This window comes from Pisolithus orientalis, assembly GCF_024613125.1.
Source record: "Pisolithus orientalis strain OTSU chromosome Unknown F5J12scaffold_16, whole genome shotgun sequence".
In the NCBI taxonomy this organism is placed as follows: Eukaryota; Fungi; Basidiomycota; class Agaricomycetes; order Boletales; family Pisolithaceae; genus Pisolithus; species Pisolithus orientalis.
In genome coordinates, this window is record NW_026260797.1 from 1 (window position 1) to 19,533 (window position 19,533).

General features: G+C 49.0%; 4 protein-coding genes across 4 annotated transcripts; 2 read left to right on the top strand and 2 right to left on the bottom strand.

Moving 5' to 3' along the window:
* Positions 1-6,429: 6,429 nt before the first annotated feature.
* On the top strand, positions 6,430-7,230 carry F5J12DRAFT_905771 (cytidine deaminase-like protein; the record flags this gene model as incomplete). Its single annotated transcript, XM_051748711.1, has 6 exons — positions 6,430-6,435; positions 6,531-6,599; positions 6,659-6,763; positions 6,828-6,918; positions 6,980-7,043; positions 7,101-7,230. 6 exons carry the CDS (start codon positions 6,430-6,432, stop codon positions 7,228-7,230), a joined length of 465 nt encoding a protein of 154 aa, XP_051599294.1.
* A 280-nt stretch (positions 7,231-7,510) lies between these two features.
* On the bottom strand, positions 7,511-10,943 carry F5J12DRAFT_833922 (prolyl oligopeptidase). The gene is given in 17 exon segments (XM_051745825.1): positions 7,511-7,831; positions 7,889-8,020; positions 8,080-8,098; positions 8,157-8,245; positions 8,300-8,367; positions 8,421-8,452; positions 8,506-8,690; positions 8,730-9,078; positions 9,149-9,338; positions 9,389-9,486; positions 9,542-9,633; positions 9,719-9,830; positions 9,921-10,174; positions 10,290-10,367; positions 10,424-10,496; positions 10,549-10,645; positions 10,665-10,943. 17 exon segments carry the CDS (start codon positions 10,790-10,792, stop codon positions 7,647-7,649), a joined length of 2,181 nt encoding a protein of 726 aa, XP_051599295.1. The 5' UTR covers positions 10,793-10,943; the 3' UTR covers positions 7,511-7,646.
* An 869-nt stretch (positions 10,944-11,812) lies between these two features.
* Positions 11,813-17,366, top strand: F5J12DRAFT_721591 (uncharacterized protein; the record flags this gene model as incomplete). The annotated part of the gene is made up of 9 exons (XM_051741320.1): positions 11,813-11,985; positions 12,067-13,060; positions 13,172-13,248; positions 13,621-13,682; positions 14,277-14,406; positions 14,466-14,938; positions 15,027-15,835; positions 16,652-16,940; positions 17,089-17,366. The coding sequence occupies 9 exons, from the start codon at positions 11,813-11,815 to the stop codon at positions 17,364-17,366; spliced, it is 3,285 nt and encodes a 1,094-aa protein (XP_051599296.1).
* Positions 17,367-17,905: 539 nt separating this feature from the next.
* Positions 17,906-19,533, bottom strand: F5J12DRAFT_833938 (copper fist DNA binding domain-containing protein). Its single transcript, XM_051745826.1, has 6 exons — positions 19,424-19,533; positions 19,347-19,375; positions 19,073-19,284; positions 18,921-19,019; positions 18,263-18,870; positions 17,906-18,211 (listed from the first exon to the last, which is right to left on the bottom strand). The coding sequence occupies exons 1-5, from the start codon at positions 19,424-19,426 to the stop codon at positions 18,263-18,265; spliced, it is 951 nt and encodes a 316-aa protein (XP_051599297.1). The 5' UTR covers positions 19,427-19,533; the 3' UTR covers positions 17,906-18,211.

A 19,533-nucleotide genomic window follows, 5' to 3' on the forward strand; every position in this document is an offset into this window, starting at 1 on the left:
CTATTGCAGAAGCTCAAAGTGGCTCAAGCAGCAGCACCATTGGCAGGGCAGGCATATATAAAGCTAGATGAAGCCTTGACTGCAGAGCAGTGAAACAGCTGGTGAATGCAAGAGATTCATGCACTGCACAATCACATTGACAACCCATCTGTCATGGACATCTTCGAAGTTCAATTAAGGGCAGGTATGGCATCCACCTTTTTGGATAAATGCAAAATACTGACATATCATGAGAAGCACCAACAGTGCATGCCATCAAACTAGTGTTATTGGAGGAACCAAGACCCAGCAGAAGCCTACATGGAGCAGCTAGTTGGCTAGCATGTGGTTTATGCTTAGAAGAGGCCATAACCTCACTTCACACAGACAGAAAGGATGTTGGGGAATGGGCATCAGAATTGAAAAAATTGGCTATGGCACACCATGCTGATCACATTGCATCTGAACAATCAGGTTTTATCATGGATGCCACAATTTACTTGAAGTGGGCTCCAACACTTCCACCAGCAAATCTGTACAGCAGACCATGTTTCTTGATGCAAATTCAGAGTAGGATTATGCTTTGGATGATGGTTGGCTGGACAATGTGGGGGATGAGTTGCCCACTTCAGATGGAACCCTGGCAGGACTGCAGGACAAATTGCCAATTCCATCCACTCTTGGCATTGATGCATGTCAAGCTAATGATGCACTACATGGCCTCCATCTTACATTGGCAGACAAGGCAGCTGTCTTTTGGGGGGTGGTGTGCACAGCTAAGAGCTATTCTGCAAAAACTCAGGCCTGGGATATGATCTGTGCTATCAATGTCTCAGTAAAACAACAGGCCATGATTTATAATTGATGCAGAGATGCCATGGTTGTACTTGGTGCAGGTGCAGATATCTTAGGATGTTATCAAGAGCTTCATAAAGAAGACCTGGCTGTGCAGACAGTGGCCTTCTCCCAAAATGCACAGGAGCACTGTGGAACCCATCTTCCATGGTTTTGGTTGATTGACATCCTGCAGGACACAGAATCAAAGAGTTGGATGTCTGAATGTATGTTGACCTTACTGTTCAACAGTGCTTTAAGGTTGATGAACTTTCTTCAATTAGTTTATCACATTCATTGGCTGTGAGCAAAAATCCATCAAAGATCATTGGGAAGAAGAGGAAGAGCTCATAATATCAGAATTTCAATGGGCTATAAGTTTCTTCAGATTTCAAGCAAAAGAATGGCATAAGATACAGATGGGAAGCAGTGCTATTGGAGCTCCTGGGGTGTGGTGTTATGCAGCAAGGCAGAGGATGATGTATTCAAGGTTGGCCAAGCATGCTGAATGCAAATGGCAGGCCATGAATGTGACTGATATTCAGTTTGTTCTGGAGAAAGATTTGTAGTTAAATGTTAGCTTAATGTGAACCTGCAGTTTCTGTTCCCTGCCCTTGCATTCTGCCCTGTAGCTGATGGGCAGGTCAGCAGGTACTTTGCAGGAGATGTCCAGTGGCAAGCTAGCCCATTCATTCACCTTTTTCATGTTTTATTTCCATTGTGGATATGTCTCATATAACATGAGTATGTATATTGCTTGTCTTGAAAGGCTCATGCATCTGTGGGCTGAGATGAATGGCAACAAACCATTGTTGGGAAACAGAATACTTATTGCTCACTACAGAGGGTGAATTGGTCACTAGTGACTGGCTGAATGCCCTTGGTTGTATTTCCATCTGCAGAGAAATATTTATCTGCTCATTTGCCAAGCTTCCACCTATCAAAATACATTGGCTCCTGCAATAGCAGAATGCATCATTTTCCCTGAATTGAACCTTGCAAATCTCACAATCTGCTTGTTTGCACATGTCCCACCTGTAGGCATACCTTGGATCCTACATTAGCACAATGAGAATATTGCTTTGCATTTGCATCTGATGACTGATTGCTCTCAGCCTTGCATCTTGCACAGTCCACTCATTTTGAAGGGTTCCATCTATCAGGATCCATCAAATGCCATGTTAGCAGGTCGAGACAGTCCATATCAACCCCCACTCATTTGGAAGGGTTCCATCTATCAGGATCCATGGAATGCTGTTCTCACAGGCTGACATCTTTCTTTGCATCATTATTCTATTATTAGCCATTATCTTGTTTTGTAACTCTCAAGTGAACACTGTAAATAGCATAGCCCACTCATTTGCCAGGTGTCCATCTATTCAGATTCATCAGTGGCCATATTAGCAGACTCAGATGTGTTGGCCAAATCAGACTATTAATTTGTGTCAAATGGCAGGTTGCTATTGCATATCACACAGTCCATTCATTTGCAAAGGTTCTGTCTATCAGGTTCCATCAGCTCCAGTTTTAGCAGAATGAGACCATCCCACTATCTCATTTTTTAAGTTTCAAGTTAACTATTCTATGTCAAAAAGCCATGCATTCACTAAGCTTCCACCTATTGGGATACATTAGCAGCTGTTTTAGTAGAATGAGATTATCCTTTGCAATTTTGTTGGCTGTCTAGCCATTATTGTCTTTTTCTCACTCTTGAATAAAGGTTGAATATACAATGCAGCATGAGTGGTCAATTAAAATGGAAATACAAAATGACATCATATGTACCATGGAGGAGTAAAATGATAGATGGCCTCATTCACCCTGCTGTCCTATCTGCCCTTGTCTCATCTGCCAGAGGCCCTAAGAGATCAATGAGATCATCACCCAATGCTTGTCCATATACCCAAATATGCAGAGCCTCTAGCTTGCAAGCCATCCTGTCCAGCATCTGCATGGTTTCATCCTGTTGTATTTGGAAATCATACATTTGATCCTCATAGTATTGGCAGTGGGCCTCAGCATCATGGAGTCAATGTTCCAAATCTTTGATTCACTCTTTGATTGTGTTGGATGTTTGTGACACCTTGGTGATTGGGGCACAGATGGGTGACAGTGTGCTGGGAGTTGCAGCAGTTGTGAGTTGGACAGGTGCTGCTGTTGTTGATGGGTGGGTGTCTGCTTTGAATACAAGGGTTAACTGCAATAATTAGCATCAATGTAGAGTGATTAAATGTACCTGCTGCCATAGATCCCTCTACCTCCTGTGCAATGGATGGGCCAGCCTCGACAATCAAATCCACTTGTACAGTGGCTGGGATTGGGCAGGAATCCCTGTGTTTGAATGCAGGAATATGAATCTCTAAATAAAATTTGAGTCAGCATAAATACATGAAATTGTGAACATACTGAGTGAAGATCCCTTGGGGATCATCTCTCCCTGGTTGGAGGGCCCAACCCCAGTGTTGATGGCTTTAGAAGCCATGGAAATGTGTCACTTTGGGGGACAGTTCCTTTGGACTTTGGGATTCTTGGGCCTCCATTGTCAGGGACAGACTTTGAGCTTGCTTTTTTCCCCTGGCTTGTGATGGATTCCATCGAGTTGGAGTGGCAATCCCACCTTTGGCATGGCTACATCAAATTTTGCAACTGTCACACAGGAAGCAGAACTTCCCAGGGCTCTTGTAGCATTGGACCTTGTGTCTGTAGCACAAGTCACAGGAATGAGGGTTGGGGGAAGGTGTCCTTCTGGCAGCTACAGCAGCATGACCATATAGTCTGGCCAACAGTGGATGAGGCTTGCATTTCAATTGGCCTTGAGCAGGAATGTCTTCATCATCATTGGTTTCTGCTGTTGCCTTCCTAGAGTGGGATCAACGTCTGGATCGATGGGACATCATTTTCACAGCAGCTTTGTGCTTCTGCCTGCCTCACATTGGTTCTTCCTTGTTGTCCTCCTTCTCTGGCACCTCATCTTCACCCTCATCATCCACCTCCATCCTGTGCGAGCTATCCACTATCATTTGCTCCACCTCTGCCTTGGTCACTTTCCATTTTCCTTTGTTGCTCATAGGCATTTCAGTCTCTTGAGCAGGTGGTGTTGGTGTTGGCACAACATGGGGCATAGGGAGGCCCAACTGGTGGTAGTCATATCAATGCTCGACAATGTCAAGCCACTTGTGGTTGGCGATGTTGGTTTTAGAAGGGGATAGGGCAGTCTTCCACTCAGGCCATGGGTGCTCAATCAAGCCAAGGTCTTCATGCCACTTTAAGAACATGTTGACACCAATGAGAGTCATCAGAATCTCATCCATCCTAGCAATGAGGTTGCATACAGCATCCTGAATGCATCAGTTAGTGAAAAAAATGTGATGATGCTATGATGCACTAGTTCATTGTTTATTGCCTTGATGGCACCTCTCCACTTCACAATCTTGTCTGCCTTTCCCAGCTTACTGCTTTCTGTGATATCCTTGAAGTAAATTTGAAGGATGCAGTTGGCCACAGCATCAAGCTCAGGTGATTTCTTGAAGAGCTTGCAAGACAACGACAATGACATGTTTCTGATGATGAGATGATGGAGTAGTTTGACAGTGAGAGTGGTGATGGTGATTGGAGAGTGGAAGAGTCAGAGGTTAAAGACAGATGATGAGATATGTGGATGTCACATTTTTTATCCTGCCTATGAATGATTCCCATGGCATGATGGCAATACTGGTACAAGTCAATAATCCTGAATGCATATATGAAGCAGAAGCTCAGATAAAAATATGATGCATTGTTCTGGAATAGCATTGCTGTTTGTTTTGTGTGTTTCCCATCTGCTCCAATGGCAGAGCCTGGCTCACAGCTACATAGACCAGCACCTGAGATTCCAACTAAATAGGCAAATCATCCAACATGAAACACAATTTATAGTGGGAAATTCAGATACTCTATAGTGCAAGAGGTTCTGCTTTCTTCATTTCTTGTCTTCCTGGGCCTGTCTTATGCAGTGACAAGGGTTTGTAATCCTGTGATGGACAGATCAGCCCATCTTATGTTGTAACACTGGTTTTTGTTTTCCCTTATCTGCTGCCTGAGAATACCATGGATGGGCCCATCCTTATGTAGATCCCTTTGATCTCCCTTTCTGCCGCTTGAGAATGCCTTACATGGACTGTCCTTATGTAGATAGCTTGGATCTCCCTTTCTGCTGCCTAAGAATACCATACACAAACTCATCCTTATGTTTCAACAGGGGTGCATCTTGCTAGATGGGCCCATCCATTTGTTGTGATGATATACATGATACTACTGAAGGGCCTGTCCTTATGTTGTGATGCTATTAGATGATATTACTGACAGGCCCATCCATATGCTGCAACAATATAAAAAATACTACTGAAGGGCCCATCCTTATGTTGTGACACTATTAAACAGCATTACTGATGGCTGTCTTTATGTTTCGACAGGGTACATCTTACTGGGGCCAGGCCTGCCCATATGTTGTGATGAGATAAATAATACTACTGATGGGCCCATCCATACATTGTGATGCTATACATGAGATTACTGATGGGCCTGTCTTTATGTTGTGACAATCCAAATAATATTATTGAAGGGCCCATCCATATGTTGCAACTCTATTAAATGATATTAGTGATGGGCCCATCTTTATGTTTTGACAGGGTACATCTTGCTGGGGCCAGGCCTGCCCATATGTTGTGATGATATAAATAATACTACTGAAGGGCCCATCCATATGTTGTGACTCTATTAAATGATATTAGTGATGGGCCCATCTTTATGTTTCAACAGGGTACATCTTACTGGGGCCAGGCCTGCCCATATGTTGTGATGATATAAATAATACTACTGAAGGGCCTGCCCATATGTTGTGATGCTATACATGAGATTACTGATGGGCCCATCTTTATGTCTCATCAGAGGTACATCTTACTGTGGACAGGCCTGTCCATATGTTGCATAATTCTACTGATGGGCCCAACCTTATGTCATGACTCTATTAAATGATACTAGTGACAGGCCTGTCTTTATGTTTCAACAGTGGTACATCTTACTGTCAACAGGCCCATCTATATGTTGTGACATTATGAAGTGACATTACTGACAGGCCTGTCTTTATGTTGCAACAGGGGTACAGCTTATTATGAACAGGCCTGTCTAGATGTTGTGACACCATAAATGATATTACTCCCAGGCCCATCCATTGCCAACTTTGTATTCTAATCATAGATGGGCCTGTCCTTATGTTGTGACCCTCTCCATGTTATGATAGGCAGGCCCACCTTGATGTTGCAACAGCCACTGAGTTCATTCACATTGTGATGCCACCAGTGTGTTGAAGCCACATCCCTCCTCATGAGTAAGGCTCCATTTGCCCTCCTAGATGGTGGGAGACGAGCGTCAGCCCGTCGCGTCGGGCAACTCCCTCCTAACACCCAGGATCCGCAGCTAACACTCGTCTCGTAGATCACCACCTCATCACGGCCGGAAGGCGCTGCGCGCCTTCGCCCACTCCTGCTTAATCGTTACATACCGCTACTAGCACCCCTTTTCTCACTTAACTCAGACAGCAGCGATACGCAAAGAGTACAGTGTTTGATGTGTATCAGTATGATGGCAAGTGTTGGAATTTGAACTTGGGTGCTGTTCAAGGTCATGGTTGATCAACGCAGACATTCATAGTTCCTCATAATAACATGGCTAACAATGAGCATCTGGTCCTCGACTCATCTGACGCAGGTTCCGTCCACCTCAACTGGATGCGCATGGCGATGATCATGGTGTGTCCGCCGACAGTCGACCGTGCACTACAGCGGTGCTGAGAACATATTATATACAGGCGGAGGAGGCACTTGCAGCGGGAGAGGTCCCTGTAGGGTGTGTCTTCGTGCGCAACGGCGAGGCCATCGCAAAAGCGCGAAATGGGACTAATGAACCTCGCAATGTAAGAAGGGACTTCCTTCTGGTCTTCTTTGTCCTCTCCCACTCAGCCCCATATTCATTTCCAGGCATCGAGACACGCCGAGCTTGAGGCTATCGATCTCATTCTTGCCAACAATGACGGCGGCAACCGGTATCCCCTCTCTGACACCAATCTATGTGACAGTAGAACCCTGCATCATGTGTGCCTCGGCCCTCCGACAACTTGGGATCAAGCAAGTATTCTGCGGCTGCGAAAACGACAAATTCGAGGGATGTGGAAGTGTCTTGGGAGTAAATGCGCCGTCGGTAATCTCTTCCCTTTCTCTCTTTTCTCTTGATTTTCCTCCTGTCCCCCGCAGTTCGGAGCACTCTATACACCCGGCCTACGATGCCATCGGTGGTTATCTTCGCGAAGAGGCTATAATGGTATTGCGGCGATTTTATGTTACCCAAAATGCGACCGGTTCGTCGTTCCTATGCAAAATGTGATTAGTTTAAACTTTGTTATATTCATACAGCGCCTATTCCAAGACAGAAAGGCACCCGCGTCCTGAAAACAGAGATACCCTCTCTCTCGTACCAACGGTTCGTGAGTTGTCTCCTCCACACACGTGGAGGCTAGAACTGCCAGGACGCCAAAACTACCATGGATCGCTCATACGACGTCGAACCTAAGTCTATGTGTACATAGTTGTATTGATCATTTCCGTGGTAACAATGATAGTACCCGAAATGTCCGTTTGATGAGGAACCTCCTTGGTCTAATTGGACTCCTTCCACAGGCAGCTTCGTCCAAGTAACCAAAAACTTCGGAGGGTATATCACAAGACTCCTGCCATTTCAGACCCATAGACTGGGCCACGAAGCCCCATCTGTCTGCTGCGTCCTGGATCCTGCGCATGGGATCAGCACTGCCATCTTGACACTCCACAAGAACGAGAGAATATATACCGTTTCTCAGTACCCTTACCGGCCCCGTGTCCAGCTTTCTTGTCGATTCTAATGAGAAGGGGGTGAGCGTTTTGAGGTAACGTATGCTGGAGTGTGGCTGCGTGCTTGAATGAATGTAGAGGGACAACTCGGTCGTCATCTACGTGTAGACACTTGTCAGTTGCTGGTGTCAGTGATAGATAGCTGCTGTACTGACGATCGGCCGTCATCAGCAGTAACGGCGACAACACCTTGTCTGCCGAAACATTATGTAGTGGAGAAATAGGATATATGAAGTCAAAGTCGTGGGGGTCGTGTGGGTTACCGTAGCCAGATACCCACGCCTTGCCTACAAGGTTTGGGTGAGTAACAGTCACCTCCAGATTGGCACATGAACGTTAGACTGACCGATGGTGAAATCTGCAAACTAAGACCCAACAACCAATGTGAATAGCGGAGGGAGATGCAAGGCAGGCGACACACACCTTCAACATATCCAAGACACCGACCTCGGCAACGGCTGCCCCGAAGGTGCCTTGCGGTGCGATATTTACGCACGCGGCGACGAGAAGACCTATGAAAGGGATGGTCGGATCACCCTCGACGGTATGAAACAAATGAGACATACCTCCATTAGAGCCGCCATTAATGGCAACCTTTCTCGGGGCAGCTATTTTGGTTTTGATGATATGGTCACTAATATGGAAGAGCGTTAAGCGGTGACAGAATGTAAAACTTGACGAACTCACGTAGCCGCGATGAAGTCGTTGAACACGTTGATCTTCATTGATATCAGATAAACCCGGTCATACTAATCCGCTAGCAGGCCCTCACCTTCTTTTCTCGGATACCCGCTTCGTGCCACACCTCACCGAACTCCCCTCCTCCACGAATGTTTGGCAGTGCAAATACAGCTCCGTATGACTTGAGGAAATTCAGAATTGCCGGACTGAAAGAAGGGTTTACGGATCTGCTAAAACCTCCATAACCTACCGTAGTCAAGTGTGTTGAGCCAAAATCTGGTCACGGCATTCCGGTAAATCCGACTGCAAACTCACCGTATTGGATGGCCGGAGCAGTCCCGTCCCTTTTGGTGCTCTCATGCCTTGCGAGGAACATTGGGATCCGGGTGCCATCCTTACTCTCGTACCAAACCTGTTCAGCGGTGAATTCCTCTGCTTTCAACCCCTTCACATGCGTCGTTCGGTATACACTCCATTTCTTTCCGTCGTCCGCTTCACTCAGGTTGTACCGACCGATAATACCAGGATTGGTGAATCCGGTAAGGGTGACAAAGAAATCATTTTGAGAGCGACGAGCGCTAACCTCGGCGGTGCCGACAAAGTCGGGGGCAAGTCGGGTAAGGCGCTGTCCATCCAGGGAGTAGACATATATCTCATCGATGACCTATGAGTGCATGTGGTTGTCAGCCTTCAATCTCAAGCTCATGAAAGACACGAAACCATGTCAGACTAACGTTGCGCTTGTAGACGACGGCGAAGTGGTCCTTGCCCACGGCTGTCACATCATCGAGGAAAGCGTCCTTTTGTTCTGGAATTAGGTCTTTGCGCTGACACTTCGGATCTGCCAGATCAACGGTGATGACTTTGTACCGAGGTGCATTCTCGTTGGTAAGGATGTACAATTTCGTCCCGTTGTTCGCAATTCTGATATGATAGTTTGCCAGATGAGTCAAACAGCGACGCCACGATCTTACACTTGATATTTAGCATCAAAGTTGTCGATCAACTTCTCCCATTTCATGTTTGGACCGATTGCACTCTCCTGAAGGTCGCAAACCCATAGCAGATTTTTCTGTGTCGCCTCGAGTGTGAGGATCACAGTAGCATGAACTATATGGGGAACGTACCCTGGCAGTGTCCCTCTTGACACTCATGTAAAGGTAGCGCCCATCCAGTTCAGACACGGAAGCCCCCCACAACCACTCCGGGTGTTCGGCATCTTTCATGATTAGGATGTCCGCGGCCGGTAGGCATCAAATCGTCAGCCCATTGTAGGTAAGGGGCTTGTAGAGTCGGAGACTGACATTGTGGGGTCCCGACTTTATGGTAGTAGACCATTGCATTCTTATCGTCGATGGTCTCGATCCTCGCTTTATCCTCCGGAGTGATACCATGAGACTCACGGTCGGGAAAGCGCTAAATCGGAAAAAGAATGCCATATAGAAAGCGGAACGTGGCAGTCAACAAGCCGTCACCATGATGATTTCCGAGATAATTCATATTCACCTGGTAGAAAAATCCCATTGAGTCATGCGTCCAAGTGATAGCAGAGAATTTGACAAATCGGATTTCCTCCGACAATCGTTTCGCATGACGATCATTGCGTCCCCCATCTGCGGACGCCAGAGGATCACTGGTGCGGCGGGCATAGATCGTGCAGAAATCACTGCCCTGGAAAGTGGCAGCTTGGTTATGAGATCGCAAAAATTCCATTAAAGGGGAGCTTGCCAACAAAGATATGCCATACGAGTAGTATTCACCTGAGTGGGAGAACGCAGAGCTGGCTATGGCCACTGTCCCATCGTCGGATAGCAAGTTAGGCTGGGAGAAAGAGTAACATAGTAAACGTCAGGAAGAGTGCGACAAACAAGGGACGTACATCGAAGAATACCTCTCCTCCTGAACCACCCTCGGAGAAGTCAGGAAGTGCGTCACCCTTGGAGCGATAAAGGACTACAACCCAGGGTATCAATGATCCCATGAGAATTCAGAGAGGCCAGAACGCATACCTGGCTGAGCCTGTAGGCCACTGTTGCAGAACCAGTACCATCGCCTATCGAATCTGAACGATGGCGCAGTGAACTGCACATTTCGTCAGATTTACGCCTAGTGCACTTTGAATCCAACGCTGTACCTTTTCGTAGTCGGTATTGGTTCTGATCTCCTTCTCTAATGCGGCACGATATTGGTTCCTGTTCAAGTACGCCCGAGTAAACTCATCTTGTTGTCCACTTATCAGTCTCCTCTGACCGATCTTCTAGCCACTGGTAGGGATCGTGGACGCGAACTTGTCCGTTTGTGTCACTATTGTATACGTCGACAAGATCAGAGCGTCGAGCTGTCGGATACTGGTTCGGGATCCAGGGAGTAGGAGACATCAAAGTCCTGGTGTGGGATAGTTTGCAGATGAACGAGAAGCTTACTGCTATGGAAAGCCGGACAACCGCGCTTCGTTTGGCATGTGGTTCTTGTGCCGATGGCAAACGTGCAGCACGTTTTTCGGTTTCGAAGTGCTGTCAGCAGAGGGGCGCCAGACACTGCAGTAGTGCAGTTTTTGTCACGTGACCCCTTCTCCTCTCAATCTCTCGGCTTCATAGTCACGTGACTTCCGCTCTGTGCGCGCGCAGTCTCGGCATCTCGACACACACTAGATCGCATTCTCCTTTGTGATCTACGTTTGTCTAGTCACTTTCGTTCTGTTCACTTCCTTGATCACTTAGCTCGTATCTTCATCTCTTCACCCCGTTCGTTCACCTAGCTACGAAGGCAAAGTATTTGTCTGTTTAATGGTAGACTCACAGGTACTACATCAGTAAAGCTAAGCGTTCAAAAACCTGGGTTTTCAAGCGCTCAATGTTCGCCAGTGTTTGCGGAGCATTCAAATACAGTCTAACGTGCATGCTGTAATTTGGCTGAATTTACTGATGTTGCAACTCCCAAAGGAGACCGGAATGATTTTCAATTTTGCAAGTGATGCCGAGATGCCGGGGGATTGGCGGTTCTGAGACAGAATGACATCATACGTCGGAAAAGGGTCTAGAACGCTGGCCTGGGTGTCATGACATCTTGATGATATCATACCCCGTGACCTCCTTGCCAGGGACATGAGCGCGGGACGAGTTTGGGGGAGAGAAGGACACAGAACACTGGAGACTACGAGGAGCAAAGTGGAGCGCTGTCCCGACTATCCATCACCGTGCGGCGACGGCAACACTGTCCACGTTTCGACATTCCCTTATTTAATAAGGTGGCCAACCTTTTCTAGTGGGCGGATACATGCGTGACCTGTTGGACTTGTTCAACTGCAGCTGATCTTATTGCAGTGTACTGTACTACAGAAGTCAACAAGGTGCCACCTTGTGTCATTATTTTCTGCGTCTTCCCTTCCTCCACCCTTCATGTCGGACGACTTTTTCAACAGTGTGCCTTTCTCGGGTCAGAATACCAACGAGCAGGAATCTGTCGACTCCTTTGCACAAGCAATTGCCGCACGCTTTGGCTCCGCCGATCTTCTTACTGCGAGGCTCCTCCCTGACGACGCCCAAAAGGACGACCACAAGCAGCAAGTCCAGTCGCACGACCGTACCCGCCCTCCCAAACCATCAATTCCCCTCCCTCCACCCGCCTTTCCCCTGTTGCCTCCGCCTTGCAGAGATCCCCGACCCGACCAATCTCCCTCTGCATCTAAATTTCCTGAAAATTCACCGCCGTCATTAAATCAGTCTTTCACACCGGTCTCCCCTACTGAGCTGGCGTCTTACCTTTCGGAACACCCTACTCTCACCCTCGACATCAGACCTCATGCCGCCCATGCTTGTGCTCGCATCAGTCACGCCTTGTCCCTTTCAGTTCCGTCAACTCTTCTCAAGCGTCCTCTTTTCTCTCTCTCTAAGTTGGCTCAGATGATCCCCTCCTCCACTGCTCGCTCTCGGTTCTCTGCATGGCCAGAAGCATCCCATATCCTTGTATATGATGCGGATTCAATACATCTACCACATAGCAGCAATGTTGCTGGCCTTCTTCGCAAATTCCGCGCAGAGGGTTTCACCGGTGAGCTTGGCTGGATTCGGGGAGGTTTCCAAGCTGTATGGAGGGAAGCTAGAGAACTCACGACCACAGATCAACCGAGTCCGGAGGATGATGACACGGAAATCGGCAGTGGGTCAGATGCCCTGAGGACAAAGCGCCTCCCCAAGTCAGCCTTTTCTGCTACTTCAACAACAATGGGGTCCACAGGGGTTGGCGCCGATACATCGGGGGTAGCTCAAACTCCAGCACCGGCCATCGCGCGCGCTGCCAACCCATTTTTCGATGCTATCAGACAAAACGCTGAGCTATCGCAAGGCATCACCGAACGTATACCTCTTCGCCTTCCTCGACGTGTTAGGAAGCGCATCAATGATCTCCCCTTCGCATGGCTTCGGGAAATCGCCTGTCGTTCTACCGTTCGACACTTGCCATCATCGTCACGAAGCTACGGATCAGAGTCGGAGTCGAGTGATGAGCCACATGCGTCCGATCCAGATGAACACGACCCAGAAGTAGAAGAAGGCACAGAGGCACTGGCGATGCAGTTTTATCGGATAGAACTCGCGGAACAAAGACGATTGTGGACTGTCATGGAACACCATTCGAAAGAGAACGATGTGGCAACTACAGGTAAGATCATACATGCCGGTAGAGAGAAAAGTAAAGCTGACTGAGCGGTCTATGATCGCATCGCAGGTGAGGGTATGGGACGCACGCCGATGACCAAGACTGTGCCAAATACACCCCATCCCTCTTTGTTCCCATTCTCGATCACCGCAGGCGTGGAAAAGGGTGCAAAGAACAGGTGGGCCCTTTCGGAATATTTTACCCTGTGCTGGTTTTTCTTTACTTGTCCTGTTTGTTATCCTGTCCCGGTTACTTTCCTTTTTCTTCTTTGCTTGCATCTCTTCACGTTTCCCGATTTCGCTGTTTGGTATGTTTGCTTATCAAGTTGTTGTCCTGGCCACGATCCCGTTCTTGTTTCGCGTCCACGTAGCGAGACGAGTTGTGCACGTTCCGATTGCCACTGATCGGTCCGGAAATTGACTTCGACGGCATTCTATGCCACATTGCGTGTCTTGCCCACGCCTACGGATAACACTCCGCTGAGGGCAACTTCAGTTCTCTCTGTTGCCTTGTTGGTGAACCCTATACTTACCACTCTCTCTGGACGTAGATACACCCACATCTGGCCTTTCGAACACGCCCGTGTGCGCCTACATGATGGCCGACACCAGGGTTCTCACCCTGGCAAGGGGAGCAAAGGGAAGTCAGCGAATCTCGCGTCCAGTTGGGTACATGAAGGGAAGCGCCAACGATCCACTTCAGCCACGGACGGTGTCGGCGTGATGGATAATGCTAATGCGACCCGGAAGCATCATTCGCTTGGCATTAACAGAATAGCGGAGGGTGCTGGCGATAATGATCCAGGCAACGCTAAGCAAGACCTACTACGAAGTTCCTCAGATCTTTTGTGCCAGTCTAATCTTGTGGACATCGACACGCAAATACCAGAACCCCTCACTCCTGCCAGCGGGCTCCAACGGCGGACACTGATAGCTCCTATGCAAATGCGACCCCCTTTCACACTTCCCTCCACTTCTCTCCAGATGGACGCGCGAGACTCGCACGCAAGAAATAGTGCAGTTCCCAATAGCGGTGCTCAGTCTCAGATGAGTCCACCTGCACTCGCTTTGCAACTGCCTCGCCCTCGAAGGGGTTCTTGGTCGCCCACGACGGCCGGACCCAAGACAAGTATTCATATGCCATCTGTTAGCGAAGATGGTATTCATCCCGATATTGATCCGGATATGCGGCTGGGGAACAGAACAGGGAATATTCGGAGTGAACCCTCACCTTTGGATGATTATGTCAACGCTTCGTACGTACAACCGTTAGGCACTCGCAAGAGGTACATTGCGACACAAGGCCCCTTGCCTGCCACCTTCCTTGACTTTTGGACGTGCGTTCCCATTACTTGTTGCCTACTTTCTAGGTTTTTCTGACAACATTATTGAGCAGTTTAGTTTGGGAGCAAAATGTGCATGTCATTGTTATGCTCACCCGCGAGGTTGAGAGTGCCATGGTCAAATGTGGAGCCTACTGGACGGATACATGCTACGGACCATTCCGCCTCCAGTTACTGTCGACTTCACCACCGCTTTCTCCCTCGCTACTGGCTGATTCTATGGAAACGTCCAGGCAGGGATTCTTCTTTGCCCTTCACGAGCCAGGCACTAGTAGCAGGAGCGGAAATACTCCTACCACGATAACGCGCAGATTCGCGCTCAGTCACACGTCCTACCCTGGTGTACCCCCTCGCCACATTACTCATCTGCAGTATCTTGACTGGCCGGACATGAATGTCCCTGATGACGCTCGCGGAGTTCTGGATCTCGTTAGGCGTGTCGAACATGCTGTAGCGGAAACTACACCGGCTCCTAGTCCGAGCGAGAGCTTGAGCCCTGAATGTAGCACTAGCCCTAGCCCTGGAAGTGCTTCTCCATGGATCACCGGCCCAAAGAGGGCACGCTGTACATAAAAAGCGCGGCCATGGCTGGCGGCATCCAGAACTTGACCCAGCGACTGGCATTGCATCGTTTGCATTGGGGAAACATCCACCAGTGCTGCTTCATTGTTCAGCTGGGGTGGGCAGGACGGGTGGTTTCATCGCAGTTGATGCAGTGTTAGATGGCATTCGAAGAGAACTTCGAAAGCTCCGGGAGACGAGGGCAAGGGGAAACAGAGATATTGACACCGAATCCAGAGCTAGTGGGACAGAGAGTAGGGCTTCCGACGCTAGTACCGGAGGAGACGAGGGAAATAGTATGGACGTTGATGGGCCACCAACTAATAATGGCGAACCCCACCTGTACGCACCAGTGCGCCAACCGACTGCGTTACTTCATGTCACCGCTGGCGAGCGCAAAAAGGGCAGAAAGCAGTATGGTACGCGTGCGACCAGTTCGGAGTCGCTAGTCTTGCATGTGCCAATTGCAACGGTCCATCGAAGTGCTGATGACGACACCACTAATATGCAGTTCGACAACCCACGGACGGCGGGCTGGAAGCCTTCGTCGACTCGAGAGTGGGCAGAACAAGTCTCAGATCAAACGCATACCAAGGAACACTGCCCTGAACCTCTCACAACCGCCACGTTCATATCAGCTGTCCCTCCTACGCGTAGAACCGGGTCTCCTAGCTCTTCGAATAGTAGTGGACCTTCGGTGCTAAACTCAGCCGACGACTCGGTTGGCGGGTCAGCAAGTGTAAGCGGCTCCGGCATCGGTAGCAACAGTAACGGAGATGGAAAGAGTACGAGCGGGAGTGTTTCAGGGAGCGGCGGCAGCCTAGCATGCGCCCCACCTTCGTCTTCAGCCTCGATGTCCCAGGTCTCCGGTTCGATCTCGGCTTCAAACTCAAATTCTGGTAACGGTTCTGGAACTGGGTCTGATAGCTTGGGAAATGATTCGACCGGCCTCTGGAGTGTCATGCATTCCCGCCTTGCGGAGAGCTCTGCGACATCTTTGTCCAACCTTTCTGCTGGGTCTCCTTTCCCTAGATCATCGAAGTCACCAAATGGACCTAGCCTTATCCAACAGCCGTCGGCCGTGTATGGATCATCAAAGGGACGTACCGATATGGATATTGACGAACCCCCACGTGCCGTCTCCGTCCCGCTTCAGCGTGCAAAACAGGTCCTCTTGGATGAAGTTAACCTTCGCGGTGCTCCTCATCTTCACCGACAAGGTTTGATCGGATCATCACCAGTGGCTAGCCTCTCAGCTCCGTCGTTAACTACTGGCGCACCGACTAGTGGCGTCGGGTTTAACAATACCGGCAAATCTGTCTCACCTACGAATTCGAATCCAAGCTTGGACGAGCTTATGAGCCCTTGCCGGGAGTCCGAAAGTGGCAGAAGTGTGGATGCAGACAACGCTCCGAGTATACACATGAGTGTAAGGAGCAAGTCCGTTTTCACTGGTGAGGCCACTAGGACGAACAAGTGCACGACGAACAACTTTCAGGTAACTGATGTTGACCAGAAGCTTGGGGCGGTCGTAGCCGGAGTTACAAAGCGCTCGCCGCTACCTTGTGATACCAAGGGTGAAGCCAAAGCCGAGCCAACGCCTATGCGAATTCTAGAGGTGCCTGCGCAGCGGGTGGGTGGCAACGCTGGGGACTTTGACCCTGGAACCAACGCAAAGAATTCAGTCATCGACTACAAGCTGCCACGCGAACTGCATTTGGATATATCCCCACCATTGTTATCTTCGTACCAAAACCCGATCTGTATGGTAATCCAGGACATGCGAGAGCAGAGGATGAGCTTATGCCAGAGCCTACGGCAATACGTTTTTGTCCACGCCGTTGTGATAGAGGGTGCCTTGCAGATCATAGACGAGGAACAGGGATCGTGGGGCGACAGTGGCGGTAGCGACGATGGGCCCGAACTCGACCCCAGCGTCTTCGAGAATGCGAAGGAATCAGTTGGCAGTGAAGCTCAGGATGCGTGGATCGAAGACGTGAGTAATACTAAGTTGTAGATGATGTGGTGTCCGTTACTCAGATGGATGGTACTTCTGCAATTAGGCCTCTGCGAGAAGTGGAAGTCAGCATTTTCATTTCACAACCGCTGTTCCAGCATCCTCCGTTCTCTCTTCTTCGCCGAGCAAAGGTAAACGGAGACCCAGTCCCACTGAACTCCTCAAAGAGGACAAAACGGGCGCTCTGTCGCTAGCCAAACGCCCCAGTGTTAAGCGCAAGACACCCAGCGACGATGAAATACCACCCACCTTTGAGAGCAACGCTTCGGCTGCGGGACCAGTTGGCGTCCCTGCCGGGTCAGGCATCGCCGTTCCATTGGCTATAGGACCTTCATCGCAGGAGCACGGTGGTTGGTCTGGCCCGGCTGTGGAGTAGTTCAGAGTACGTGTGTGTTCAAAATTTGAGGCCCGTATCGATAAATATATCTCTAGTGGATGGATATCAAGGACTTTTTGGCACAAACTGTAGAAGAAACCAATCGTGCCCTTCTGTATCCTTATACCGACTTGTCTTCTTTGAAGCGCCCGTGTTGGCGACCTATTGCATCGGAAGCTCTCTTATATACCATGTAATTCTATTTTGCGTCCCTTAGTCACCTGTGCTGTCAAGCCTCTCGAAAATGCGACAAGAGTATTGTATATCGTCCATGCTGCAGGAGTTCGCAGGAGTGTTGTTTGTATGATAATGATGGAGTAGTAACCCAATGAGAACGTTCTCGGACCTTACTATGGTAGAGCACAAACGTTCTTATCTGTTGACGGTAAGCGTTGGAGCTGACTCCCGATCGACAGCCCCCCAAACTTCTACCCTGAGTTCACCTGCCATCTTTGCTCAAGGCTCCCTGATGAGGTGCCAAATATTAAAATGACAACCGGTTTTCGGTCTGGGAGGCCGTTTAGCCTCCGAAATTGAGTAGATCCTAGTGGTCCCCATTATTTACAGTACTATGGACGTATTTTACAAACCTTCCGCTTACGAGTAAGCGTGTATGCACGGTGTATGATCAAGCAATATGTGGAGCAGTACGTAACTATCCTGCATTCGGGAAGCCATACAACAACGAGCCCGTGAATACCCTAATGTGGTCCCGAGCTAACTCGCACCAGCGTCCAGTGATCGTCGCCATGGTCCACAGAAACCGGGTGCCGTGCTCCTTGCTGTCATTGTGGAGTGGAGGCGCACTTTATCGACCACAAGAACACGTATTCAAATGAAGCGCTCTATATCAATTCTTAGTGATCGAAACGTGACATCGAAATGCTCGGACCCACTTATTGTTTGCTGGGATATTCCATATTAGTCTCCACAGAATTGGCGATATTTGACCTCGGTAACCCGGGAAGTGCGGGCAAACGATCAAAAAACGCGTCAAGCATATTACCTTTCGGACTAGCTGGAAACAGTCCGGGAAGCGCGATTGTACTATGATCTACACAGTCTCCACAACCATCCTTGCAGTCTCTCAACTCTGTCGTTGCTTGCTGTGGGTTTCGATGCTCTGCGCACCCCGGACAGGCACAATAAAGACCACAAGTGCACCCTGAGCCTGCGATGGATTTAATGGCCTCGAGTGGAGGCATAAACGAAAAGTCAGGAACTTGTGATAGGGATCCAGAAGAACCGGAAAGAATAGGCGGCAGATCAAATTTTTGAGTAGTGATGCGCGATGAGGATGGTTTGCTACAGCAAGATCGTGTAGAAAATGTCGGTTGAACCGGAGACTTTTGATTTACTTTTTCGCTGGACATTGCCGCAGCATCTGCAAGTGCTGTTAAGCCTGAAAAACGTTGCTCGAGAACAGTAGGTCCAGAAGTGGTCGTCGAACCACACGTGCACGGGCCATCACCCAGACATTGACACGGATTGAGCAACGCATCAACTAAGGGCGATTAGTACCACAAGCTCGACCATCTGCCAGATGATACGCACGACATTGCTTCGAACTGGATGGACCCGCCACCTCCGATGACTTGAAGACATCCACAATCCCGTTGGGAAGAGTCGGCACACTAGGCATGAACCGCCGAGCTGGAGGCACTGCCCTATCAGCGAGTCCTGGACTTTTGGCAAAGATGACATACGCTTCCTATCCGGACGAGCCGCAGGAATGGGGACCTTGTCGATCGCCGTTGACGATGGATTACATGTACACTTGGAGTGCACCCGCTTTGCCTGACGGAGATCACGACATTTAGGACACTGGGAGACAGGGCGACCTTTCTTCTTCACTTCAAACAAAGGCCGCTCGGTATGCCCACAGGAAGAAGACCTATGTCCCTTGATACAGGACTCGCTAGGTTACGGTCGACATGGTTAACGCGCTACTTCCGGAAGGAGCATCGAACACCAGCTCACCAGGCATACTTCTTCTCGTTTATAAACACCTAGCATGCCATCTAGCTGTGCTGGAGAATCAGAATAATTCCACTCACCATAGTTACTGGCAATGACTGTTCAGGTACGTGTGGAAGGCAAGCGCTCTGGCCACCCACGCCAGTGTTGGTAGCCAGGAACCGGATGTGTATGTCACATATGGCCGGCC